This window comes from Peromyscus californicus, unplaced genomic scaffold, assembly GCF_007827085.1.
Source record: "Peromyscus californicus insignis strain IS unplaced genomic scaffold, ASM782708v3 Scaffold_16__1_contigs__length_79575227, whole genome shotgun sequence".
In the NCBI taxonomy this organism is placed as follows: domain Eukaryota; kingdom Metazoa; phylum Chordata; class Mammalia; order Rodentia; family Cricetidae; genus Peromyscus; species Peromyscus californicus.
Window position 1 is genome coordinate 29,245,098 of NW_026294458.1, and position 27,485 is coordinate 29,272,582.

At 40.5% G+C, this 27,485-nt stretch overlaps 1 protein-coding gene across 3 annotated transcripts; it reads right to left on the reverse strand.

Annotated features, from left to right (window-relative positions):
- On the reverse strand, positions 1–26,024 carry LOC128112068 (OX-2 membrane glycoprotein). Of its 3 annotated transcripts, XM_052740801.1 has the most exons (6): positions 25,860–26,024; positions 18,689–18,770; positions 15,368–15,694; positions 13,153–13,425; positions 10,575–10,718; positions 1–1,319 (listed from the first exon to the last, which is right to left on the reverse strand). In XM_052740801.1, the coding sequence occupies exons 1-5, from the start codon at positions 25,869–25,871 to the stop codon at positions 10,576–10,578; spliced, it is 837 nt and encodes a 278-aa protein (XP_052596761.1). In that variant the 5' UTR covers positions 25,872–26,024; the 3' UTR covers positions 1–1,319; position 10,575. The 3 variants fall into 3 exon arrangements, with proteins under 3 accessions (XP_052596761.1, XP_052596762.1, XP_052596763.1); XM_052740802.1 differs by lacking the exon at positions 18,689–18,770; XM_052740803.1 differs by lacking the exons at positions 18,689–18,770; positions 25,860–26,024 and having other exon boundaries at positions 13,153–13,420; positions 15,368–15,573.
- Between the last annotated feature and the right edge of the window lie 1,461 nt (positions 26,025–27,485).

Below are 27,485 nucleotides of genomic sequence, written 5' to 3' on the forward strand. Positions count from 1 at the left end.
GAAAATCCAAGTGTTATTCTTTATTTCTATATTTCTCAAGGGAATGCCACACATCAAGTATTTATTTAGTTGACACTTTTAATCGCTCAGTAATTTAATACAAATATAAGAAATGATACAGAATTAAATAACACATGAAAAGCATACCAAGTATATAAATATCCAATTCAACAATGAAAACAATGTACTCTTGAATTCCTAGGTCACTGCATAGAGACAGACGAAGCAAAAGGTACAGAAAACAACTTCACTAGTCTTGTCAAGGGTTAGGAATGAATGGTTCACAATGTCTTTAGGGCAAAGGGATTGTATTTCCAGAGTTGCCTTCTATTTGTGAAAAGTTAAGTCACAGAAATAGAAGCTAAGGGAAAGAGCGCATATACAACTGACTGCTGTACAGGAAATTGTTACGCATCTGTTTTCATAATATATTATCCTTACACTAGGCGGGATTTGGAATGGCCTAAAAGAGGGTGAGAGTGTGGGTTAAGTGGACAGGGAAAGCATGCTTTTGTAAAGATGTGCACTACTGGCTAAGACTAACAATACTGCCTAAGTGCTATAAAAATAAGTTAGGAGGACACGTTACAGTTGCCAATGTTACTTCACACTAAATTCTGTTCTATTTTCATCATAGTAACCCTCATAGAAGCACACGGAGAACAGCAGGGGGATCAAGGATTCTAGCAAGGCCAACAGTTAGCGGAATAGTAGCAGGTAGTAGACTACATACTCAAACAACAGGGAAACACACTTGTGGACCTAAGAACAAAGCAGAGGTGGGAGACCAACAGAAAGGCAAAAGGTAGTCTCAGAAGTTCTTTGGACCCCTTCTGTGTTCTTCTTTTCATTTCTTCCTTTGCTTGGTCTTCATTTTTCTTTCTAGAATTCCACCAGGTTTCAGACTTACATGGCAAAGTATTTGGTCCCACTCCTTTCTATTTTGTATGAGGACGAGGAAGCTCTGTGAGGTAAATTGACTACAGGGATTCTTTTCTTCCCTCTGGTGGGAGCCCAAGTCAGCCTGAGAGCCGGCTTGGCTCTGGTGATTCTAAGTCTGCTAACAGCATGACACGGCATTGCTCTATGAAATCAAGTCCTACAACAGACCTGAGGCACACGACTTCCTCTTGCAACGCAAACACTGAGGTCTTAGGATGGCAGCCAAAATTCAAATCCCTCACACGCTTGCTTCTGTGTCTTTTGCTCTTTTTTTTTGGTCCCACAGAGAATGACCTTTTCCACCTGCTTTCCTTTCACATCAGATTCAAGTAGACCAGGGAAAAACTTTCAGGGTTCTGTATGATTTCTCTAGAGCTCTGGATGAAAGAAAGAGAAGTGTGTCAATGTTGGACATTTGTAACTTCTCAACATACTTGAAGCAATTAACAACAGAAAGATTAAGAAACAGAAATCTCTTAGTGTATAGTTTTTCTTTTCCTTCCCTTCCTCTTTTTCTCTTTCTTTTTTCTTGTTCTGTTTTTAAGGCAAGTGAAAACTCTGTAGTCTAGCCTGTCCTGGAACTCACTGACTCATGTGAAGCCTGGAACATCCCTGACCTAGCGATGATCTCCCTACCTCCTTGGTCTCTCAAGTGCTGGGATCACACACTGGCTGGAAGAAGACACTTCTGACCCAGTAATGGACTTAGGGAATCACCTAAGACTACAAAGAAAGGCACATGTTCGAGAATGCCAAACGATCATTGAGTGTCTCACTGAGACCCCTAAACTTCGTTTCCTCTGGGTTGTAACTTGCTGGACATCAGGTTGAGAATATTCATTAAGGAGACAGAAATATTTTCAAGAGTTATTAACTTTCTAGCACATAAAGTGGGAGGACAGCAGTCTCCCCCGCAAGGAATGTACTAAGTGAGACATGGAATTTAACCTCAGTACTTCCCTTCTTCTCTGCACTCTTAGGTCATTTTATTGGATCTTCCAAAATTATGCATATTTTAGATTCCAACATTTTCAGCACCATTAGCTACCAATGGTTCATAAAGGCACTACCTTCCCCTGACCATGGCTCAATATTTTAATATAAGTTAATTATTATAATAAAAGGAAAAGAGCAGACATATATGCAGTAATTGATTTTTTAATTATTGTACTTAACAGACATGTACTTACCCTGTCAGGTTGTTATCATACCATCTATTTAGTCTCAACAAACATTTACTTTACTACAGATTATAGGGTAGGTTTTGGATGGACAACCCTCCTCGGACCATGCTTCATGTAGGATTGTTCTAAAATCTTAATGGCTTTTCTTTCTTTAAGATTTCAAATTTGTAATTCTTTTGCTAGAGTTCAACTATCTCTACACTCCTCCATGGCTGACTTCTTTTCTGTTTCCAGGTCTTTAGTATGACCACCACAGAGAAGCTGTCCTCAGAGTATTTATCTTAAATAAGTGACTCCTGTTTCCCATCCATTGTATGTCATATATGGTTTCCTAACAAATCCATTTTTACTTTTTCATCATTTCCTTATTCACTAGTTCATTTATGGTTTCTCTGTCTGATATCTATCTATCTATCTATCTATCTATCTATCTATCTATCTATAGATATAGATAGATATATAATTAATAAATAACCAGCCTTCCCATCATCCTAGTCCCCTTCCCCCCAAAAACAACAACTCAGTTTAGCCACAATAATTCTACATCTTCAAAATGAAACAAATTACATTTCCAATATCAAGAAGTCAATGTTAGGCATCATAAACTCATTCCAGCATGTATAAATTTCTGCCATATATACCTCTGTCTTCTCTCCCTTCTCATATTATCTTGCTCCAAACTTTTCTAAACCTGCTAGTGAAATTAATACCATGTGCTCTCCCTTCCAATTACTCCCATTCCTGTGTTCAAATCAATTTCTGAATTCTGATTCTTCAAACACAGCTTGCTGGAATCCTCATGTCTTTTTCTCTATTCACCTCCTTGAGATTTCCTCCTTTTTATCATTTGTGCAACTGATGAAAATACACATTGATAAAACCAAAAAGGACCACAGACTTAGTAATAACAGAAACCAGCACTTATTGGAAACTTACTATGATACAGTGATATGAATGGAGCTTTAATGACGTAGGCCAATGGCTAAATTGATGGTAACTTGAAATTAACCATAATGAAAACATTTGTACTAAATAATTTGGCAATAGCAACTCTACCAGCTATTGCCTAAGCTAGTGTTGATCTTTAGCATTTTTCTAATTGCGTGCATTTCTTTTAAAATCTTCACAGCATTCTTATAATTATAGTAATTACTCCTACTTTCTTAATGTGGAGAAAGGAACATAGAGATGCTGAATGGTTTGCCCAGAGGTAGCCAGCTACTTTATCAAGAAATAGAACTTTATTGGAATCACCACATAAGTGGTTATAGTTGCAAATAAAACAATGATTGACCAGAAAATAGCCAATTTTGTAAGTCATTTATAATTTCCTTTGCTAAAATAGACAGTTAAAACATTAAACTATGGAATACAGGAATACTATTGTAGAATTATTTCAAGCAGCATGAAATGAATTTCAGTTAGACTGAAGTATGAGGTCCAAAGACCTATTGTAATTCATGATGACTCTAGTAACAAGGTTGTAAAAATTCTCATTATAGAAAAAGTTTGAAGTATAATAATGAAGTTCTATTCCTTAGCTTGATTTAGTCCATTCCACAATTTGTACATACATTAAAGCATGATATTATATGTTACTTATACAGTTTTGTCCATCTAAGAAGTAATATAAATATTCAAGTTGAAATTATTAGTACACACATTTTTTTTGAAGATGAAAAGCCCCAGTAATATTTAGTAAAAATAAATAATCTTCAAAGGATTTACAAAATACAAGGCTAATCTTTTCTCTTTGTTGTATAAATATGAAGGGACGGTTATACATTTTACAAACCAGGGACCACAGAGACTCTTAGAATTGGGAGCACTGACAGGCCATGGTGAGTTCTGTCTGGTTTGTTTACTAAAATGAGAAATAGGCTGTACTGTGGTGCTTTCTGATCTATAGATGCTTCCATAACATTCTATTGTGGAATAGAAGATTTTTGTGGAATATTATTTTAATATGTGTTATGTTTGTTTATGCTGTGGAACATTTGTTAAATGATGCAAAGATGTGTTGCATTCTCTTATGTTGTATTTGTTGAACTCTGCGAAGTTGTGTTACTGTGCCTGTCTAAAACACCTGATGGTCTAATAAAGAGCTGAATGGTCAGTAACAATGAAGGAGAAAGGATAGGTGGGGCTGGCAGGCAGAGAATAAATAGAGGGGGAAATCTGGAAGAAAAAGGGAGAGCAAGAGAAATCAAGGAACAAGGGGCTAGCCAGCCAGCAGCCTCACAGTCAGTCACAGAGTAAGAGGGAAAGTAAGATTATAGAAGTAAGAAAAGGAAAAAGACCAGAAGCAGAAGGTAGATGGGATAATTTAAAGTTAAGAAAAGCTGGCAAGAAACAAGCCAAGCTAAGGTTGGGCATTTATAATTAAGAATAAGCCTGTGTGTGTGTGTGTGTGTGTGTGTGTGTGTGTGTGTGTGTGTGTGTGATTTATTTGAGAGCTGTGTTGTGGGCCCCCCAAAAGAGCTAAAGAGTAAAGAGTTAAAAAAAAACCAAGAACATTTTGGCGTCCAACATGGGGCTAGAGTAAAACAAACAAACAAACAAAAACCAAACAACAACAACCAAAAAAACCCCACACACCAACAACAGAAGATTGTATTAAAGTTGTAGAAAAAAATCTCCAAGAGGACATATCTCTACCTGTTACATTGAGGTGTGCGTGTGTGCGTGTGCGTGTGCGTGTGCGTGTGCGTGTGTGTGTGTGTGTGTGTGTGTGTGTGTGAGAGAGAGAGAGAGAGAGAGAGAGAGAGAGAGAGAGAGAGAGAACATAAGTATGGTATTTACTAGTCCTGTGAGGTTTTATTTAAAGAGTTATATTGTATAAAGGCTGTTGATAACAATTGAGGCTTATTGGTAGGGATTGTAAAGAGTTATAAAGAAAATACTCAGGTTCTTGAAATCTACAATGGCCCCAAACATTATTCTCTCAACGTTGGAGACACAGAAATATTCATATTTTTTTCTGTTTAGACAGTCTTTGACAATATATCCCAGGCTAATCTTAAAATTGAAATTCTTTTGTTTAATCATTTCAGTTGTTGACATTATACACATGTGCTATCTTGCCTAGTCAGAAACTTCCATCTTATTAAGTTACAATAGATGAGAAAGACCAGTTTGGTCCTGTCTAATATCATGATGTGTGGCACTGAGTGTAATATTTTTACTTCGCTCGTACAGAGAATCCAAGTGGACTTACCTATGACTAAGGTATTAGGGCTAGTCAGAAATACTTGCTGCTGTGAGGGGCATATGAATAGAGAAAAGCAGGAAGTAGGTAAGAATTGAGGTTCCCATGAAAAGAGCCAGTGTTGGTAATGTTCCAGTTAGTGATGATTAATAAAGAACAGAAAGCAGAAGTTACCGTTTTATGTTAAAGACTTGAAACACAAAAAATAATTTTGAAAAATATTGTAAACAAAGTTTTGTTTCATTTGGAGGGGGATAAAGCTTGAATGAGAAAGCCAAAGTGAGGTGTTCGGAGGGTCTCACCATGTTTTGATGTTCTTTGATACAGCATGACCTTGAACAGAGCTGAGGCTAAGGAATTGTGGGTATTGGATGCTCATACTCGGAGGCCAGGCGACAGCTTCTCTCCACTTACTTCAGCCTGTCTTTGCATTTGTGGTCACATAACAGCGGTGTTCTATGCCATTCCCATCCTTATTTCAGGAATGTGGGAAGGTCAGACCTTGCATGGAAGAGGAGGTTTTTCTGTGCAATTTAATTACCGGCCAGAGACACAGACAGGCCCACTGCAGCCACACATGTTTTTACGAGGGTAAGAGGGAGGCAGGAGAGCCAGCGAGAAACTCAATCTGAGAATGACCTAAGTAGCCATCACTAGCTCTGTAGACGTAAGGGGATATAAAAGCAATGGATGAGGTCAGTCTGAAACACATGGCTAAACACAGGAAATAGATTTTCTTCTAGAACCTGCAGAAAGGAGGAAAGCCTTGAAGACACCTTGACTTTAGCCCAGTGGCTCCCGTGTGGGGTTTCTGACCTAAAAGCATTGTAGGAAGATGAAACATTGTGGTGTAAGTCACTAAGTGTGTGGTAACTTGATAAAGAAACAATAGAAAATACAGTATTTGTTTTCCTTGGCTAAGTCATTTGTGTACTTTTGTAAAGTAACTCAGCCTCTTCCAGTTTAAAGAACACAAATGTGGCTTCTCTAAAAATGTGGACTAGACATGTGGCTCTGTTCAGCCAAGCTTCAGAGTGTAGTAGACTACACAGGGGGGCACGACAGTTCCAAAGAACGCAACTGGTGATAGACACGAGGGAAAGAACATAAGCTAAAATTCAAAACAACGACATCAGAGGATTACTAAGCTTAAAAATTTTCTAATCCTTGTTATTTCATTAATTTGTCCAATAAATTACACTAATGTGAACAGGTGATCTCTTAAAAAAAATCCCCATGGCCAAACAGCTAAGGAGATGGATGTCCATTTGAGAACTAAACTACCATTTAATTGCTATGTAGAAGATTAAGATGTCTTCACTCCTGGAGATGTTCTTGACATGGAGCGGAACTCAGAATTTAGGTTACTTATGTCAAGATGACCTTAGGATGTTGGAGAACAGCAAAGAATAGTTCCATGCAAAAAAACCTAGGCTTTAAGAATCTGTTGGCCAAGAAATTAGTGATCAGATTATGTCATGCCATTTTAGAATGATGAGTGGCAGTTTTACTCATGAAAAGACGTACATGGTTATTTTTTAAAGGCTTGGAGTACATCTTTTCCTGCAATGCTAACCAGAGTAGTTACTTAAAGGCTCCTCATTGTTTTACTCATATAGAGTATCATATTCTTTCCTAGGGCTATGAAGATTCTGGGATGGGGTAGGGATTCTCACTCACCCAGCCCTTTAATCTGGAGAGCATGAGTATAATTATTTAACAACAAAGATTCTAATTGCTTTATTAATAAATGTTCTTTGGATTTTCTTTCCAACTAATGATGAATTTTATCATCACAAGTTATTCACTGAAAATCTTTGTTCCTTGATATAGTAAGAGCTTAAAATAGGAGTCAGCATATGCTCCTATCCAGGAAATAGTGAATTATTAATATGATTATTATATATTGCCAAAAGCCCATTCATAGCTCAGGTTACTAGTAAGTAAAGGAGTCTAGAAAAATATAAGTATTATGTGGTTAAAAATATACCTTTATATGAAATAGCTAGCACTTAGAAAGTGAAGTCTAGAATATATGTCTCACACGGGTGTCTGTGTTTTTGTTTCCAACCCAGTCTTCAATCAATCAAACCAAAGTAAAGAAAATAGCTTAGCAACTCAAAACAACGAGTGTAACACACAGCAATATCTACAGCAATCTGCTCCAAAGAGGACCCAAAATTTCATTCATTGTTGCCTGTTGAGAAGTGCAAGACTGTTCTCACCCTCATATTTATCTTCATTGTCCTGTATGGAGAAGGCATGAACTTACGTCATGAAGTTTTACTAGAAAGAATGATTATAGGATGGTAGAAAATTTCCCTAGAAAACTTTAAACTCTTTCCCACTTTCTATTTCAGTAATAAAATATTGGATTCAGGAAAACAAAGCAAAGCAAGCATGTTCTTTAAAGGCTTCTTAGTCTCATAGGGGTAATAACTGTGATGATCCCTGCTAGGAGTGGTGTAGAGGATGGCCTAATAACTACCATATCTTCCTCCATAGCACAGGGTACAGCAGAAAAGGGAGCACAGGACATTGTCCTAAACTGTACAGAATCACAAGAAGAGTAAGAGGTAGGCTGGCCTCTATGCAAAGGCAACAGCAGTTATTACAGACTCCCCCTCTGGGAAAACTAAATTTGTTTGCACTTTTGTGGACAATGGATTGTGATTGGGATCTAAAATGAGTTTTGTTTTGGTCATTTAGCAAACAAATGTTGGCCTAACTGAACACATTCTTACTGGCTACTGACCCCTCCACGGAGATGAGTCTGTTCAGATTCAGTAAGTACAAGCGTCATTAATTTTTCTCCTTATCTTCCTTCAAAGCACACAGAAGTGTGCGCATGCGTGCACACACACACACACACACACACACACACACACACACACACACACACTCACACATATGTACACACAACCCCCCATACACATTCAGTTCCTCTTTCTCATTTCCTCTTGCAGGTTCATAGCATGGATTTTTGGGTCATTGGGTTGAGAACCTTAATGCTTGTTTTTGCCTAACTGCATTTCCTTTCATACCTAAAAGTTTTATGACCTCAAAAAGTGAGAGGAAGAACAAGTGAAAAGATAGAAGTAAAGGGGGGCAGGATGAAAGGCAAAATGCAGAGCTGTGCCTCACCTCAGGAACTTAACTACCAAAGCTCACTGCTTGAAAACAAATGGCGAACATCACTATATTCTTTGACTTTGTTTTTTGTTTGTTTCTCACAACTTTCTGCCTAGCTTAAAATTTGGTTCTTTGTGAACCAGCATTTTCTTGGCTCTGAGAAACTGAGCTTCCAAAATAATTGATACTGGTTTTAGTAGCTTTAAATATACAGAACCAAATCCTATGGCTGTTAAAGTTCTAAAATCTTAATAAATTAAGTTACTCAAAATATAAACATTTAGAGAAACTGACTGAGTGGCCATATGTCATGTCAACATTGGTCAACAAATGGCAATCTGAGTACTCACAAGGTTCAACATGAGCAGGGGTATTTATTTTTTAAGTGAGGCAAAAGTTGGACACAGACATAAACTGCCTCTTTTTGGCATTTAGCAATTGTATTCCTCAGAAAGTCTACAACTTGCTTAATGAACCAAGAAATATTACTTTGCAAATATCCCTGTCTAGGGAAATTTATCTTGGGGTTAAACACATATAACTCTCAGTCAAAATGAACTTTAAGAAATGAATTTGAATTCTTTAGACTTTTTTGTTTGAAACATAGAACAGTTTACAATGAATGTAACTGATAGCAGGAGCTCCTTCCCTGTCAGGAGAGGGGCTGGGATCCTCTCTGGGTTAGGAGAGGGTCAGGACAGTAGCACTCTAGTTCTAACCTGCTTAGGAGAACTGCCCATGACCTTCGAGAAGGAGGCTGGCTTCCCTCTCTGGGCTCCCATTTCCTAATTGAAAAACTGAAATGTTTGAATAAACAGAATCAAAAAGATTTCTGCCTTTGATATCATGGGGAGAGCTTCATGTTCTATGGCTTATGTTTGTATTACATGAGATTGTCTGGCCTATACTCTTGCAGATGGAACAAATCCTTTCATCTACTTTCAAAAAAAGGTCAGTGATATTGTAGCCTCATTGCTTATTTTGTAAATTCATATGAATTGATCTGGTGTTGATTTAAGAGTTAGGCAAGTTAATGTGGTCAAAAAAGTTGTGAGGACAGGAAAAGCAGTCCATGAAACATAAAGTGAAAAGGAAAAGAAGGTAGAATCTGAGGGATATTTTTAAATCAAATTCTAAAATATTACTCTAAACCAACATTTGTTCTCTTTCCTGACCCTGAAGTTCAGTTATCTGAGATGGAAGAAACTCCCATGTTACCCTTCACCCTAGGAAATCCCCATTTCAAAACAAAAAAATTGCAGCTTTGTGCTTAATAATAGGTTGTGCACAGCCTTCAGAAAACAAAGGAATTTAATTCTTTCTCAAAATATAGCTCATTTCTTTTGTTTTAGTGACAATCTTATTTTGTGATACCTTACATTGTCTAAGATTTGGCTGGCATTCATGAGGTACTGAGTTACAGTCAGAGGAAGAGAATTGGGAAAATACCTTTGAAAATTTATTTATGCTAGCTCCATATATTCACTCATTTAATACATGAACATTTATTGAGAAACAAACACACACACATATATATGTATATATATGTTGTGAAGTTGTGATAAATGTTGTGAAGAGATAAAGACAAATTCCCAGCTGGAAAGGCAGGTAGAATAATATGAAATACCAACTATATGTGTGAATCACTTGTATACTGACAGTGTTTGAGGCATATTCTATGTATCATATGTGTATCATAGGAAGTACTATTTAATGAATGATGCTATGGGGCAATTTCACAGTCTCTTAATTGGTTTGTGACTTGTGGTTGCTGTAAAATGAGAAAAGTTTGGCCTTTTTAACTGCTGGAGAGATCCCTGTGTGGGTGCCATATTCCTTTATTTAGCTTTACCAGATCAAACTGTGATTCAATCAATATTTCCCTACTGTCTTCCTGAGAACTCTTACTCCCCACTGATGAGATAACCTTTAAAATATCCTGGAAAATGAAACGCAGAAATGTCCACTTGCGAGAACGTGAGCTTAGAGCTTTTCCTAAACAGCATCAACCTTTATGTATTTTTATCAACAAATAAACATAACAGCACTGTTCCCCCTCATTCATATATTCAAACAACCCCAAGTTATTCCAACGGAAAAGTATTTACCTCATTTCATCCTTTGCATCCCCTGTGACGACTCCCCTCGCTCCTGATTTCGGTGGCGTTTCCAGTATAGTAAGATTGAGATCAGGACCAGAAGAATCACCAGAGAGACAATGCTTAGCAACAGCGGAGCTGAAAACCAAAATCCTGTGGGGAACAAGGGGAGGAAGAGGGAAGGGGGTCACTCAGAAGAGGAGGCCACTAAGGCAAAAAGTGAGAAAGCCACAAAGCCACAATTATCATGACTTTTAACGACAAGTGACCTCTGACCTAAAATTACCCTACGTTCATACCTAGTTACATCGATAGTCACAACCTCATAGGATTTGTAAAACATTTAGATATTAGTGACAGCCAGCACGCTTCATGCAGTTAATAGGATTTTTGCCAACGTCAACTAATTTAATCCTGAAAACATTCCCGAAGTTAAATGTTATTAATACCTTACAGACTGCAAAATGAAACCACTCCTAATCTGGGAGGCTAAATGAGCTCAATACTACGGTAGAAAATATAAGAGCCAAGGCTTAGTCAAATCTTTTTGCCTTCAAAACTCATACCCTTTGCCATAGGTTACACTAAGATGACATGTTTATTAAAGAAAAATTTAAATACGCTGGGAGTTATCAAGGGAAAATATCATGAATCCCATGATGCTAATCATTGGGAGCAATTCACTCAATGTTTTATTGCATTTCTTCCATTCTATCTCCTCATTACCAAATCTTTTCCCAGGATCGCCCAATGGAGCTCAGCTACACTGTTTCCCTGGTGTTAATAACACAAAGGGAAAGAAAGCATCTAGCACCTTCTCTATAGCAGAATTTTCACAACTGAACTGAAAGCTTTTGGATTTGTCTCATTTCCATGGTTTCTAGGGCTGTGTGTAGTGCTCTCAGCATCCTCAGTAAATGTTCACAGAATAAACAATTGCTGTACAAACCACAGTCAACATTTCACGTCATGTAAGTCAAACTCAGAATTCTTGGAAAAGAAATTCCTTTTCCAGTTCTTGTTTCTCAAGGACATTTGCTCTTGATCTTGGCTGATCCTAAAGCTGTCTTCATGAAAGTCCAAACGCAACACCCAAGGCTTTTTGCCCAAAATTGACCTAAATACCCAATTTCTAACTAGCCTTGAGATTTTTAGGGAGCCCAGATACGTCTGAAGGAGCTACTTCCTGGAGGCCATTGCACAAGAAGTTGACATGGCCAGTTCTTCCAGCTTGTATTGATTGCAACATGCCCTTACACAGCTGCCATCATTTTAGGATGCTTATCACCATGTGCCAATTCCAGAGCTAGTGCTTCCAAACTACAGAAAGCCATGCTTGTCAAGTTCTTCACTCTGGAATCAAGCCCTCTGTAGTCACACCTTATTCTCACACCTTGTATCCATGAGTCCCAGGGAGAGTCATTTGGAAAGAATCATTGGAGAGACTAGAAAAACATACGTATGGTAAGCAGTTTCTCTTGAAAGAGTGACGGGGCCTTTTTCAGTGAAGGTTATCCAAAGATTTCATCACAGACGTGAGGTCTTCTAGGACACCTTCCTAATCCTCCAGAATAATCTGAGGACCCATATCCTTCACCTTTGGTACTTTCATGGTCTAGTGTGGCTTTCTTACTGGAGTAATGAACACACAGTTTTGTAATTGACTAGAAAATAGTTCCATGTTGATAGGTATATAAAGTAATATGATGTTTCCCATCTACCCTTTCTGGTAATTTTTCTTTCTGAAACTTCAGTTAGCTGTTGTGCAGTCAAAAAACATTAAAAAAAAACAGAAAGAAACAATTCACAAATTTTAGCTCATGTGCTATTTACTTCAAGTAATGTGATCACATTTCACATCACCTCATCCCATCCCACAAAGGATGTGAATTGCCCAGTGTATTGACACTGTGTGTGCTAGCCTTCTGTCAGTCATGGAGTAGCTGCCTTGATTTTCAGATCAACTGTTTTTTCACCACATGCTTATATTCAATGTTTTGGTTTCTTTTTCTTAAAGGGATTCTAAATACAACTGTTTATTAAAGCAGATTGCTGTAATTGTGTTTTCTTAATTGGTGTTTGTTGATGTTTTAACATGCCTAATTAGAGAGTCAACTTAATTATAGGTAGGTCTCTCTCTCTCTCTCTCTCTCTCTCTCTCTCTCTCTCTCTCTCTCTCTGTCTCTGTCTCTCTCTCTCTGTCTCTCTCTCTCTTTCTGTGTGTGTGTGTGTGTGTGTGTGTGTGTGTGTGTGTGTGTGTGTGTGTGTGTATGTGTGTGTGTGTGTGCTCACAGAGATCCGCCTGGCTCTGCCTCCCGAGTGCTGGGATTAAAGGCGTGCGCCACCACCGCCCAGCTACTCTCTGCAGCTTTAAGTGACTACTAGAGATCTCAGAATGTCACCTCTGTGGATGGGGAGACTACAGAAAAACTTGCTTCACTTGCTCCTTCAGTTCTTTCTACACTTGCCTCATTCTCTCTCTAACTATGGTCTTTGCTGAGCAGTTGAAAGTCTATGAAGAACATTACCATCTTCCAGGTGCACAAACACAGAAGCACCAGGTCTCCCTGGCCCACCTTCCTCTTACCTTTGTCCAGAGACTGCTTGTAGTCGATCACAGTCCCCAGGTATAAAACCTGACAGATCACTTCCTTCCCAACCTGATTCTTGGGGTCTTTGACCCGGAGGATGCTGGTGACAGATGTGGTCCCATTTGAATGGACGTGACTCTCGGTACTGTTCTCGATTCCCGTACCAGTGCCCTTCCAGGCGATGGCGGGGGCTGGGCGGGCAGTCGCAGAGCAAGTGATGTTTAGGTGGTCTTCAAAATAGTTGTAGTGAAGGGATACTATGGGCTGTACTGGGACAAGAGAAAGAACACAAGGCCTGCCGTCAGTTAAGCACCTCGCCTGGGTTCTGCGCTTTCTCACAGGGATGAGGGAAAGATCCTTCCAGAAAGACAGTGGAAAGCTAGACAGATAAGATGACAGCAGCAGAGTCCAAACCTTTCATGAGAAATGCCATGTCTGTAGTTTGTCTCTAGCATGACGGGTTAGAGAGAGATATGAAGACATGAAACAGTATTTTTCTCCTCCATACAGTGTAAGTCTAATTATTCTGTATCTTATATGTGAGCAATATCTTCTAGTAGGTGTTTTTCAGGAATGATTTGACAGTGTCCCCTAATTAGCACCTCTATATGTGTGTACTCTGCACCTATCAGAAGCACCAGGCAGGGCACAGCTTCCAGAGCCTGGTGTTTAGAGAAAAGGCCATATTTGGCAAAAAGCTGAATGAGACAGAGAGGAAAATGATGGAAAAAATAAAAAAAAGGTTTGGATGTAGGATATACTTAAAATGCAAACTAGAAACTCAGAGTTCATAACAGGGAACATCAGGAAGTGACTGTTGGAAAGGCCTCAGGGATCATCTGACAAAGTAGGGAAAGTCGTTTTAAAGAGGAAGATATAATATTCCCACCAGTTTCAACCTGTTCTCTTTGTAAAGGCCTCCCAAGCTCACGACTTCATTTCTGCAGGAATGCAGACCTTATTTCTGCCAACCTGTACAAACCAATCCTTTCGTACTTGGCTTCAAAGTCCACAAGTTAATTAGAAGCCAGTGGTAAGCGAAGCTTGCTTGTGTGTGTGTGTGTGTGTGTGTGTGTTCAAGAGACAGTTTAGATCACAGTAGCTGGGGGAGTGGAACTGGAGAAGGGTGCCCAAATTCCAAGCAGCAGTAAGTGCTGGGAGAGAGAAAAGCCAGGAAAAATGAATGTGATATTTATGAATATGATAGAAAGGGCCATTCATTGTGGGTGAGAACAGGACTTACAGTTTGGAGGTCAGAGAGGAAAAATGAGAAGGAGAAAAAAAAAACACTATAGAAAATAAAAAGATGCAGAAAAGAGAAAATATGAGAAGCCAAAAGGAAGGAAAAGAAGACAAGAAGGAGGGAGTGAGGAAAGGGTGAGGAGGAGAATGAAGGAAGGGAATGAGAGAAACATACAGGCAGAGAAGTGGAGATCAAGAAGAAAGCCTGACTTACTACTGAGAGGGCCTACCATAGACTAAGTAGAAGTCCTGCACCCACACTTCTCATACCTAGTGAATCCCCTCCTTTCCCATGGCTGTCTCTCAGCATACTTAAAGCCTTGCTTCATGTAAATGACTCTGACAGGGCTTGCTTCTCCCTCCTAAAACCACCACCTCATGTGCGATGTTACAAAGTTATCCTTAGTCCCACTTCCTAAGGCTTCATCACAGCCACGGGTCAGCAATAAGGAAATCATCTCACCATACCAAGCCTGGGGGGATGCTTAAAGAGTGCTTGGTACCCTGTTATTTTCTCAGTGGCATCAGTCCATTATGAAAAGCCTCTGCTGGCTGTGCCCTTAGGAATCTTGAAACAGCTTCCTTGAACTAAAACAAGTCCAGGTTAGCCTAATCTGCCTCTGTCACTAGGTCCAGAAACTGTCAGGGGCTCTAGAGATAACACATTGCACATTTGCTTTCCAAACATCGAGTCAGAAATCAGATCACTGCTGTGGAGAACTTGCTGCCCACATCATTGTCTTCAATTTTGGTGACAGCAAGACCCCAGAGAGAAGATAGTTCCGGCTAAACACATTATTGCAGTGCCTAGAGCTCTCCAAATTCTGTGATAACAGCCACAGCAGGGATGAAAGGCTAAGTGCCTTCTAGTGAACCTGTCCGTGCTTATGACACAGAAAACCCAGGCACTACAAGGTCCTGGAAATAGTATTTCTGAAAAGGTGAGAATGTATTCTCAAAGATTCTCACCATAGAGGGTGAGGCAGGCTGTTCCCGAGATCTTCCCAGAAAGAAAAGTATTGAAGAGACACATGTAGCAGCCCTCATCATCCAGTGTTGTGTTCCAGAAGGTGATGCTTGTGTTCCAGAGTCCCAGCTCAGTGATGTTTACCCTGTCTTTATATGCAGGTTGGACTACAACCCCATGGGCTTTGCTGTAAGTGACCATGTTTTCTGGGCTTACAGCTTTCTTTTTCTGCCATGTCACAATCAAGGGTTCCTGGGACAGTTTCAGAGAACATCGTAAGGATGCAGGTGTGTGTAGCAGCTTTCTTTCATCCTGGGTCACCACTTCCACTGTGGAACAAAAAAGAATATTTCTATTTTAGAACCTTATTACATACAAACATATATACATACACACACACACACACACACACACACACACACACACACACACACACACACACACCACATGTACTCCTGGTAACAAATAAAATATATGCTGAAACTCAAATATAGAAAAGAATGAAAAAGGCAAAGGAGAAAACAAAATGTATGTACGTGCCCATATGTTAGTAGAGAAATACGTTTGTTTGACTTTTAGAAGCAGAGGCAGAGTATAATAACAAGAAAATGCTTAGTAGCCAGAAATTGTGAAGAATCCCTGTGAGTTGGAGACTAAGTGGAATGATTGAGCATGAAAACTGCCAGACAGAATAAGATCATTTGGTGAGTTCATGCTTAGTGAAGTATGAGCCAGCAGCAAAGAAGGGCCAACAGGCAACAGGCTGAGTGGACAGTGTAAGCAATGGTTTAGGTGCGCGCACACACACACACACACACACACACACACACACACACACACACACACACACACCCCACAGAGAAAGGGAGCCCCACAGAGGGCTCAGGCTCTGGAAAGCAAGGCTTAGCACAGTCACACAAGGAGAGTGATGGAGAGGATGATGCTGAGAGGTTTGATGTACCCAAACATCATCAAGAGATTTTGACACTCAATTGATAATCTACATGTTCCCTTTTTCATTAGATGTTATGGCAGTTATTTCTTCTCTGCAGCGCAGGCCACTTACACATGACAGGTGACTTGATGTATTAGAATCCATGTAATAACAAGTAACCAACAGCGAATTACCAAACATTTGAGAAAAGGGATATAATAAAAGAGGAGTAATAAATGCTATACCCAATAACTCACATCAAATGAATCCAGGCATCATAAATCAATAATCATTCTGGCATGAATATGGGTGAGTAAAGACAACAATGTAAATGGTAGAAATTAGAGATCTGGAGAACAGGAACTACAAAATCTCAACAAACTGTTCAACTTAGCAGAATGGCTGCCACTGAATGAGGAATTAGTAGGCCAGAAGGCCTGGCTATGGCATTCCCCCAGAATGTCACACATTGGGGTATTTATAGGCAAAAGATTAAAGAAAAACTCAAAGAAAAGACTGAAGCATTCTGACGTTAGCCCAATAGCACTTTTCATGTGGAAAAACAAAAGACCTATAAAATGATGAGGGGAGCAATCCAACATGACACAATGTGTTAATAATAAAACCCATGTACCTGACAACCTAGTCCTGAGATGTATAAAGCAAACACTTCTGCAATTACAATAGCAACTTATAAATCCATAGTCACAATATTAGAGTTTTCTATACATCTCTCAGAATCTTCAATTCCATAATATTAAATCATTAAGGCAAAAATTCAAGTATCACACAGAAAATTTAAAAATATGTTTACATGTGGCTTCATATTTAATTTGAAAGTACTAGATTTATATATCCATCATATGTTTTATATGTATGGATATATATTGCTCAGATATGTACATTACTAAGTGAGAGAATGTATTATCTTTTCAAAGCACATATAAAATATTTCCCCAAACTGAACTTGCAATTGGCCTTAAAAATTTACTCTTTCTGAACACTGTCTACACTACAATAAAACCAGAAATTCCCCCAATCCTTTTGAACTTTAATTACAGCTGAACTCATAGCAAGACTCATAAATTATCATAATCAAATGGTAACCAGAGCATAACGCACTAAGCGTCTGTAAACCTTGATAAAGCATTTCTCTGACAGACAGATTTGATACTAACTACATTTACTGGGAACCAAAGAGATTGAAAATGAGTAGATGCCTACTTTTCCAAACCTCCTCCTTCCCACATCAAGCAATAGCAGGGAATTAAATAATAAAATGACAGACAATGTATAGACTTGCACAAAACCTATAAAATTTGTTCTTTATGGGTAACCAAAGAGAAGAAATACCAACAAGTATAAGCAGGAAATAGAAGGCCAGACAAACATCCCCTAGAGATTCAGGGAACAAGAGGACATGGCAGTCAATATACCCTGGACCACTGAGTGTCATCTAGCTGGTAATTTGATGATGGGAACTCCTTACAGGTAAGGGACGTTCTGCAATGTAAAACCCAATGATGAGGTTGAGGTGCCCTGAAAAGTTTTGGAGATTTTACATATTGGAAAACAAAAAGTGTTGCTTTTAGAACGCAGGATGGAGAGAGATCAAAACTACAGCTGAACATGTGGATAAGCCTATGCTTGACTGCAGAGCATCTCCCTGAGTGGAAAAGTATTCTTCGGTGCTTGTGTGGAATTCTTTTCCATTCTGCTACTCAGGCAGGAAATCTCTCATGGATATGGTGGGTGTGAAGCCTACAGTGCTCCGTGTGCAGTACCTTCCCCAGGAGGCTAATGATGAATGACATCCCACCAAAAGTGATTAGAAACAACAAAACCAGCATAAACTGAATGGTGAACTCCCCTAAACAACAAGAAAAATTAGGAAATCCAGAGAAGGTGGGACAAGCATGTTTTCTGAACAGGAGATAATGTAAGCTTGTGCACCCCTGAGAGTTAGTATTTTTCTACATTTTACTTTCTGTATAAAGTGGATAAACTCAATTTTAGGGCTTGCCTTCTAGGAAGAATATATCTGTTCCTTCACTCCAAATATTCCAAGATCCTTAAAATCAAGTTCAGGGAATTGTTTTTCAAGGTTCCCTCCCCACTCAGTTCTGTGGGTGGAAAAAATGACGTCATATTTCACTTGAGAGGGGATGTTTTCCTTAAGTCTGGTTTATCTACTGGAACAGCTTCTGAATTCCAGTTGTCCCAATACTTTGAAAGCAAGAGCGTGGGAAGTGGGCAGAACCGCTCTCGCTATCCCAAGGCTGATGGCATGCTCCAGGATTCATGCAAATGAGTGGGCTAGCCTAGCACACACAGGAGTGGCCAGCCTCCACCCCAGAGTGTCTCGGGGTGAAGAACTGAGCATCTTTACCTTGAGCTGTGCACAGCGCTACGGCTGCCATGCCCCAAATCAGGCTGTAGGTGGAGAGATGGCAGATAGGTCTCCTGAACACCTAAAGACAGAAAGCAAACGATAGAAATGGGGGTTGCGTTGGGGCAGAGGCGGGAAGGCATCCTTGTCATACCTATTTCAGGAAATGGTGAGGTCCAAGTGTTTACCCAGCAGAGTTGTGTGGAAACAGAACCCAAGGCTATAAATGGACTAAATAACAGAGTACTCAGGATGTGGGGAGGACAAAAGCTACAGTGTGGCTCTTTCATCTCTTTGGCAGTGTGAGCCTTTCATTTGTTCAAGAGCAAAGTCTTGAACACACAAGCTCTCTGAGCCAAACTGCCTTAAGTTTATAGAAAAAATACATAAAATACAGATGCCAGACAACTTACCCTTCCCAAAAAATCAGCTGCTGTTAATATTAAGGACAAAATACAAAAGGAAAAACACTTTTCAGAAACACATGATTGCCTTTGGACTTTGCTGAGGGAGACGCTCCTGAAAATGTAACCAAATTTTTAACTACTTAGAATCTAGTACTCATATTAACTTTGTTTATTGCTTCATTGCTTTACTTTCCTGTATTTGGCCAGGAATCCCCTGCCTTGATGGATACCCCAGCACTATATATGGGAATGTTATTCTGGGCATTGCCTTGCTAGAGACAGAACGTACAGATGAGCTGTCCATTATGGTTACCTCAGAATTATTTCACTGTATCTGAAGTGTGCTCATTATAAGGGATACAAGCAGAAGATGGATGCTTTCCTATATTTCTATGTTTTTAATTAATTCATTATCAGTGTGTGTGTGTGTGTGTGTGTGTGTGTGTGTGTGTGTGTGTGTGTGTGTGTATGGATGGATGGGGGGTTGCATATTATCCCATATGTGTGGAGGTCAGAGGACAACTCCATGGATTTGATTTCCTCCTTTTACCTTTATGTGAGTTTCAGGGACTAAACTCTTGTACAGCAAGTGCCTCAACACACTGAGCCATTTTGATGGCTGTATCTCTGTGTTTTTTACACTGAAGGAAGGTAAGACATGCCAATTTCCTCTGTAATTTTCATGGACTGAATTTCATTTTTATTTCACGTTGCCATTCCAGCTGGAGGTAGAAACTTCATTTCAATAAATGTTGTACCTTCTCTGTCCACTCAGCCTCCCACCACCCCAACACTCTACAAAGGTCCCCGTCTCTGGCATTGCATTTGCACTCCAGGAACTTATGGGGGCTTACAGCACACCAGGCTACAGCATGGGGTTACCAGGTTTTCATTATAACCATTTCCTACCTTGTGTTCACTAAGATAGTCGGATAGCCATGTTTCCCTCAATCCCCAAGGCCATCCTTTGAACAGCTACTGCTTCAAAGGCGAACTGCAGTTCTCTTGTGTCCTTGTACACTATCCCAGGCTGTCCTTGCGCTGGGCAAAGGAAATTCATTACTGCTCTCTCTAAGCGCCTGTGGCACTCTGCTACGCTGCACCCTGTCTTCTTTTGGATCCAAGACCTCTGCACGGGTTCTATTTGTTATTCCCTACTACTGGTGGTGGGTATAATGCTCCTTCCTTCACACATGCTGGTGTCTGGCCATAGACTCTAGTCAGCTCTTTCCTTCTCCCAGTCTGGAAAACACTTATCTCCCCAGGGTCAGAAAAGCTGGTTCTTCCACCACCCTGGAATTCCTCAAGTCTTTGTGGAATGAACTTTCCCCTCCTCTTTCAGCCTGTGGGTTTTATAAGCTTGAATGTCTAGGCCATTGTTATTGCAAAACTTTGTTTTCTGAAACTTCTCTGCCTTTTTGTGATAACATTCTTCTTCTAAGGTAGTAGGTACATGACTGGTTTGAAAGACCAGGGGACAGGAATAAATGACGGGATTAGACACATACGAGATAAATGTATCAAAATATTTATTTCAACTTTTACTTTGCATTAAGTGACTGAACTTCTAGTGATCATAAAACTAACATTTATTGAACACATTATGTACTTGGCACTGTTCTTAGCACTTGAGATCAACTACTTTGCCCAACACTTCAAGGGCCTATAAAGAAGGCGCTGTTAATATCAATGCTTGCACAATGAAGAATGTGAAGGAGAGAGATGAAGTGGCTTTCCTCAGGTAGCATAGTTAGGAAGTGGTAGAGGCAAGACTCGAACCCAGGCACTGGCTACAAAATTCACAATCACAACCACACCACCACATAGCCTGCCCTGTGCACAAAGCCTTGTTGGTTTTAGAAATTAGGCACAAATACAAAATTATTTTGTACTGTCTGTCTCAAAACCATGATTGTGTGGATTATTAAGCTCCTGCTGACTTGTCAGGATAAGATGATCACATTTAATGGTGTTTCCAGAGCCAAGCAATCTGACAGCCATTATGAAAGTGGCTAGAAGCTCTCACCTGATGCCTCATGGAGTCCTAGATGCCCATTTCCTACTACTGGGAGTTCAGCAACTACACATATACTCTCAGACCTCATATTGCTGTGTCTCCTCCTTGCATATCAAGCTCTGCCTTGCCAACCCTTCAATCTTTTCAAATTGCCAAGTTCTTTTGTACATCTTCCTTCTGCCTAAAATGTTCTCAATTGAAAGAATCAACAGAATAGATGGTTAATAACTTTATGAATGACAGGAAATTAATCATCATTTCACCCCGTGAAGTGTTTTTTCTGGACTTTATCTTCCAGGCAAGAAAATTTCACTGGCTGTCACACTCTTCTCCTTCACAGACATTTAATTAGTCATCTCACACACTAAATTCTCCCATGTGAAGTCCTTGCTTCTTGTTCGAATACCCTGGCCTCATCTCATGTCACTGGGTGTTTTGTCCTGGTTCTAATTGAATGTATTTTCAATTCTTTTTGTTAGCATAATTACTTGTACAGAAGGATAGGTTTCACTGTGAAACTATCCTGCATCTCTAACTGAAACTTTGCCAATACTTCTTCAATCATCCATTGAGCTTGATTTATGCAAGGCACTGTGACAGGTGCTTTGGAGATAGATAAAGCAGATAGAATCTCCTACTCTACTAATTCATTTTACATATTTATAAATATTTATATGTTATTAAAGTAATCTTCCTTAAATTCTTCTTTACATGAGTTGCCACTTTCTTTTTTCATTTTTATTTATTTATGAGATTATCTCTCTCTCCATATATATATATTCTATATAGGAATACATGTATAGATATCCCTAGACTTTTCCTCAATATTTTGGTTATCTGTCTAGCATTTCCCTCCACCCTTCCAAAGACTGTCAATCTCTTCCTTCTTCTTTGTAAATGGGAAAGTCTAATACTGCAGTATGGTTTGCCCGTTTTGAAAATACCTCTCACAGAGGGCATTGGGTTCCTGGATTTGGGACATAGACTTTGTACACAGAGACAGTCTGTCATTTGACTCTTTTTTTCCCCCTGGACCCACAGGAATGTCAAAATTCACCAAATCCAGTTGTTTAAACAGATATTTTGACCACATTATCCTTGCTGCATCCTATTGCTACAACAAACCCAGAATGGACATCCCATTCTGAATTTGTATATTATTAGTCCTTGCTTAGCCACAGCTTCTGTTACCATGGTAAACTGAAGCTTATTTCTAAACCATTGGACCAAAACCACTTGAATAGCCCTAATTTGGGGTTTTGGATGAGGGTGGCTGTCAAAGGATGGTTTATCATCTGAGGGACTCTCTTCTCTTCATTCTCAAGGTGTGCCTGAACTAAGTCCAGTTTTTGCCATGTCTTTTAGATACAGTGACTTCAAGAGTTCATTTTTCCACACCACCTCTAAAGTGGGTCATTCTCGTTGCCATAAAATGTCTCGTTGTCTTATGATATCTGTTTTCCTGTGGGCTTTGGGTCAGATGGTAGAGGAACAGAGTAGAGTCTTTAAAAAAAATGAGCCATGGTAGGGTGGGGTGAGATAGAATACCATGTAGCTTAGGCCGGCCTTGAATTTGCTATGTAGCCAAAGATAACCTTGAACTGTGAATCCTCCTGTCTCTGTCTTCTGAGTACTGGAATTACTGATATGTGCTGCCACACCCAGCCCTAGGAAACATGTGTTTGAAGATCTGGAAATAATTTCAATCTGCCATGAGGATTTCTATTCCCTTCACTACTCAGTGGGAGCACCCCAATTTTAATGTTCTCTTACTTTCCACTGTATGGAATTGCTGTTTTGGGTCATGTATTCCCTCTTACAAAATATCCATGACCTACAACTTAATGGCTTAATGGAGAAAATGTTACTGGAAGAAGTGACACACCAAGTTAAGACATCTGGCATGTCATAAGCATTAATCTCATTATGTAAACTTGAGTTTACCTAACCAAGTGCCTTCACAAGTAGAGGCAGAAAATTAACTGAGAAAGATCAATACTGTCTTCCTTCCTAAACCCAGGTAGCAAAAGAAGCCTAGTTGTCCTGGCCAGGGTCTGTGGTCTGGGATCACAGAAGATGAATGAAGTATGTCTAGCTTTCCTGAGGCCAACTGTACCCTGTAGGTAGTTGTGTGTGTGTGTGTGCGTGTGTGTGTGTGTGTGTGTGTGTGTGTGTGTGTGTGTGTGTGTGTGTGTGTGTGTGTTGGGGAGAGTGATAGGAGGAGGAAGAGAGAAAGAGAATTGTGGCATTACTTGGCTCTGCCAGCACCCACTGAAAGTGCCATGGACCCTGAACCTCCATCACAGTCCTTCTCCTCATATTCCTGGTGATCTTTCAGGATGAATGCCCTGAAAGAGATGAGGTCTCATCCCTGTGGCCATCTCCAATGCCACCCCATACCTGAGTGCTTTACTATCTACACCTAGGGAGCCCCAGTCTCTTAGACTTTCTGCCTGTACCCCACAGAGAGGCATAAAGGTGTGTGCATTGATATCCATCTATATGTCATAGTTGGATTTCCTAGCATTCTTAAGGCTACAGGAAGTTAAAAATCCCATCATCTGAGTGATGACTATTGTTTGCAAATTATTATTTGCATGGACAATTTGCTTTGGGATATTCAAGTGTACCATGAATATGCCGTGACTACCACCTTGTGACTCCTCTTGACTTCATTGGTTTAAGGTTTACAACAAAGTCACTACCCTTTGGGAAGTTAAAAGTGATCAGCTTCTTAAAAGGATGCAGCCTCTACAATACCTGCTCTGCCTCCCCCTTTTCATGCTCACAGACACCACCTTCAAAAGGGCTTTAGCTCTGAAGTGCCTTAGGGACTTCTGGAAATGTTTCTTTTTATTGCTGAGACTGTTCTCCATCCTTCCTTCTTGTGTAGGAAGGGGTCAATACATTTTACTTTACCTTAAGGAAATCGCAGGGACAGATTATGGTGTGCTGATTCCACAGCATTGTTTTTACCTATTATACCTTACTCTCACAATGAAACCCAGGCCTTAGCAAAGGCTGTAATAAGAAAATTATTATCTGGCTTTTGTAGTGAAAAATAACTATGTTTTAGGATAAGAGAGAAAGCAAATGCACATGTAAGACTAAGGAGTGGGTCCTGGGTATGGTGTAAAACAAAAACACAGATCCTGGGGGTAAAGAGTTAAGAGTGAGGCTTCTCTGTTAGAAATCCACATCGCATTTATTTATATTCTTCTCTGGTTCATGCAGGATAATGGCAGCCTTTCTGTTTCTCAGAGAGGGAACATAAATTGCTGCGTGGTAACCAGGGCAGACCCCAACCTAAAGTGAATCCTAGATATATTAGGTAAGACACATTATTTAACCTCTCTGGAGCCTGGGAGAAGATGACAGTACTAATCTCAGGGTTAATTGGAGCATAGGTAAGAAATTGAAAAATCACAATGTTTCAATATCTGAAACCTCTCAGTGCTGACACATATTACTGTGGAAAATTCCACACCTGACATCATGTGATGGTCATAGTCACCAAAAGGAACTGTATAATCATGATATTATCTGAGGGTCTGTACATAAGATCTACATGAAATATGATTAGTCTTGGGTCCTACTCCCAAGAGATCTCATTGTGCAGATGCAAATATTACAAAAATCTAAAACAGCATTCTGAATGGTAAAGATCCCAGGAGCCTGTCTGCTGCAAAAAGAGCAAATCAATGCTGCTGTCATATCGCAGGGTTATGGTAACAATTCCACGGTTAAAACACCAGTACAGTGCCCAGAATTTAACAGATGCTAAAAGATTAACCAATCATGAATTGACTAGAGAGTCCAATTATGAAGACAAAGAAATCCTTCTATAATTCTCACCCTAGAAGGTGGATGCTCATTACAGTCTGGGTCTTACCTGTCACCTATGCACCTGCTAGGTGTATAGATTGCATTTCCCTATTCTTTCTAGGTCTGAATTTGTATCTTTATTACAGCCACAGGAACTTGGAAAAAAAATGAACCTCCCTGCCCATTTATTTGTAAAACAGGAAAGCGATTCCTTGTTTAAAGATTAAGAGCATCTGCCGGGCGTCAGACATCAGCTCTCACACCACCATTCTCCTTTGTTAAGAAAGGTAAAGCAAAAACCGGCCTGTGGTCTTGCCAGCCCTATGCAAAACAGTACCTCGGGGTTTTAGTTGCGTTTAGATTTTCACCCAATTCTACCAGTTTCGCGTGTATAAAGAATAGGGCGTATGCCCATCCATCCTTTTTAAAAATTTGTCTTGTAAACAGTACTGAAGACTCAAAATGTCGGCCCCCTCTAAATATCCTGGCTTTTAACATAATCACGGAGCTGACAACCCTTATGGAAGATTGGTGCAGAACTATTGGATGCTTCATGGCTTCCCAGACAAGGGCCAAGAATGCAGCAAGAAGCAATATCACTAGGCTGTACCCCTGACGCAGATTAAGGACCAACACAGGCAATACCCAGTGCTACCCCTCCCCTCTGGGAGCCATGGAGCACTGGCCATGTTTTTCTTCGCAGTGGAATCTGCAGCTAGGAGCAAAGCCGCCCACCCCGTGGGAACCGCGATCCTGGGCTTTCTCCCGGCCCATGTCCACTTAAGGCAGTCCCAAGTCCCGGACATCTTTTCTCCAAGGAACAGATTCTTGCGTCTCCCTCGCTGGCTCCGCGGGCTCTCCCGAGAGCCATGGGTTCCAGACAGCCCATCCCGCCCTCCTCCTCATCCCAGATTCCACTCACCAGACTGCCCATCGTTGCTTTGGGCGGCCGCTAGACACCAGCTTCTTGGGGGCTGAGCTCCTCCACTGTGGAAGGTATCGCAGCAATACCTGTCAGCAGTGGTACCACCATTCAGCAATTCAGCGCAGAGCCCCTCCACCACTGCACACGCAGACTCTAAAGCTCCTCCAGATAAGGACACGCCCTCCGCCCCCCCCCATCCTGTCCCCACCCCCCCGCCAAGCACGGACCCAGGTTCTCGCCCTTGCTTAGAGCAATTGAGCAAAAACGTGGAAAGATTACTGTATATGTATATTTTGTTTTTGTTTTTGATTTATTTTTCTTATTTTGTATGTGAATGAATGCTTTGTCTCCACACACATCTGCTCATCCTTTGCCTCTCCGGTGCCGGCAAAAGCCAGTAGAGGGCGCCAGATTACAGTCCATCACAGAGGGAAGTCATAGCTGGAATGCAGACCTGCTGCATCCAGTGGTCCTGGACAGCAAAAGATAAAACTTAAGAGAGAAGAGAAATGGTCTGGAAGGGGTGAGAGAATTCATACAGACACTCTGGGAAAGAGAACTTTTTTTTTTTTTTTTTACAGTTTGGTGTATTACAGACCTGTGTGTGTACATGCCTCTGTGTGTGTGTGTGTGTGTGTGTGTGTGTATGTGTGTGTGTGTGTGTGTGTGTGTGTGTGTGTGCGCGCGCGCGCGCGCGCGCGCGCGCGCTCGTGTGCATGCGTACTTGCCTGTGTGGTCACCAAGCATGACGCCTTATCTAGAGCTTTAGAGGTCATTAGGGTTCAGAGCTACCTGTGAACACACTTCCCCCAAAGGGCACCTAAAGGCACTTTCTTTCTGGTTATCAGTATTGCCTGCAGTGTTCTTCAGAGAGGAATGAAACCAAGGGGTAGATCAACTGAGTCACAGTTTACCCTTGATGACAGCTTTACAGGCCATCTGCATAGTAACAGAAAATACGGTGGAATACTGACTATATTGGTTACGTTTCTGTTGCTGTGAAAAACACCATGAACAAGAGCAGCAGACGGAAAAAGGTTTATTTGATTGATCGCTGGGGTTGGGGGTGGGCTGTCCCTGAGTGACCAAGAGGTATGGCAGCAGACAGCCAGAAAGATCACATCTTCAACCACAAGGACAAAGTCGAGCTACCTGGCAGGTGTGCTAGGCTAACAACTCCCAAAGCCTCCTGCCAGTCACCTCCTCCCTCCACCACTGCCTCACTTCCAAACAATTCCACAACATTTCCTAAAAACAATGCCACCAACTGGGGACCAAGTGTTTAAACACCAGGCTTATGGGAGACTTTTCTAATCACCACACTGAGGCATGTTTAGCTAGCTTTCTTATACATGCTAGACCCATCTTCCCAGGGAATGGTGCTACCCGCAGTGGGCCCGTCTACATCAATTAACAATCAAGATAACACTACACAGACATTCCCATGGGCCAATGTGATCTAGTCAATTTCTCAGCAGAGGCTCTCCCTTCAGATGACTCCCCTCAGATGTGTCAAGTGGATAAACTTAGCTAGGACATCAACTCTCACAGCAAACTTTGTTAACAGTTGTAGGCATTGTAAAGTTACTCAAATTTCAATGCAGAAGTGTGTCATTTTTAGTT

Excerpts from the sequence above, each read along its gene's own strand:
- LOC128112068 (XM_052740801.1), bottom strand. Across the intron at positions 15,695-18,688 it reads AGCGCTGTGCACAGCTCAAG|TGGAAGTGGTGACCCAGGAT; the intron begins GTAAAGATGCTC and ends TTTGTTCCACAG. Across the intron at positions 13,426-15,367 it reads AGCCTGCCTCACCCTCTATG|TACAGCCCATAGTATCCCTT; the intron begins GTGAGAATCTTT and ends CTCTTGTCCCAG.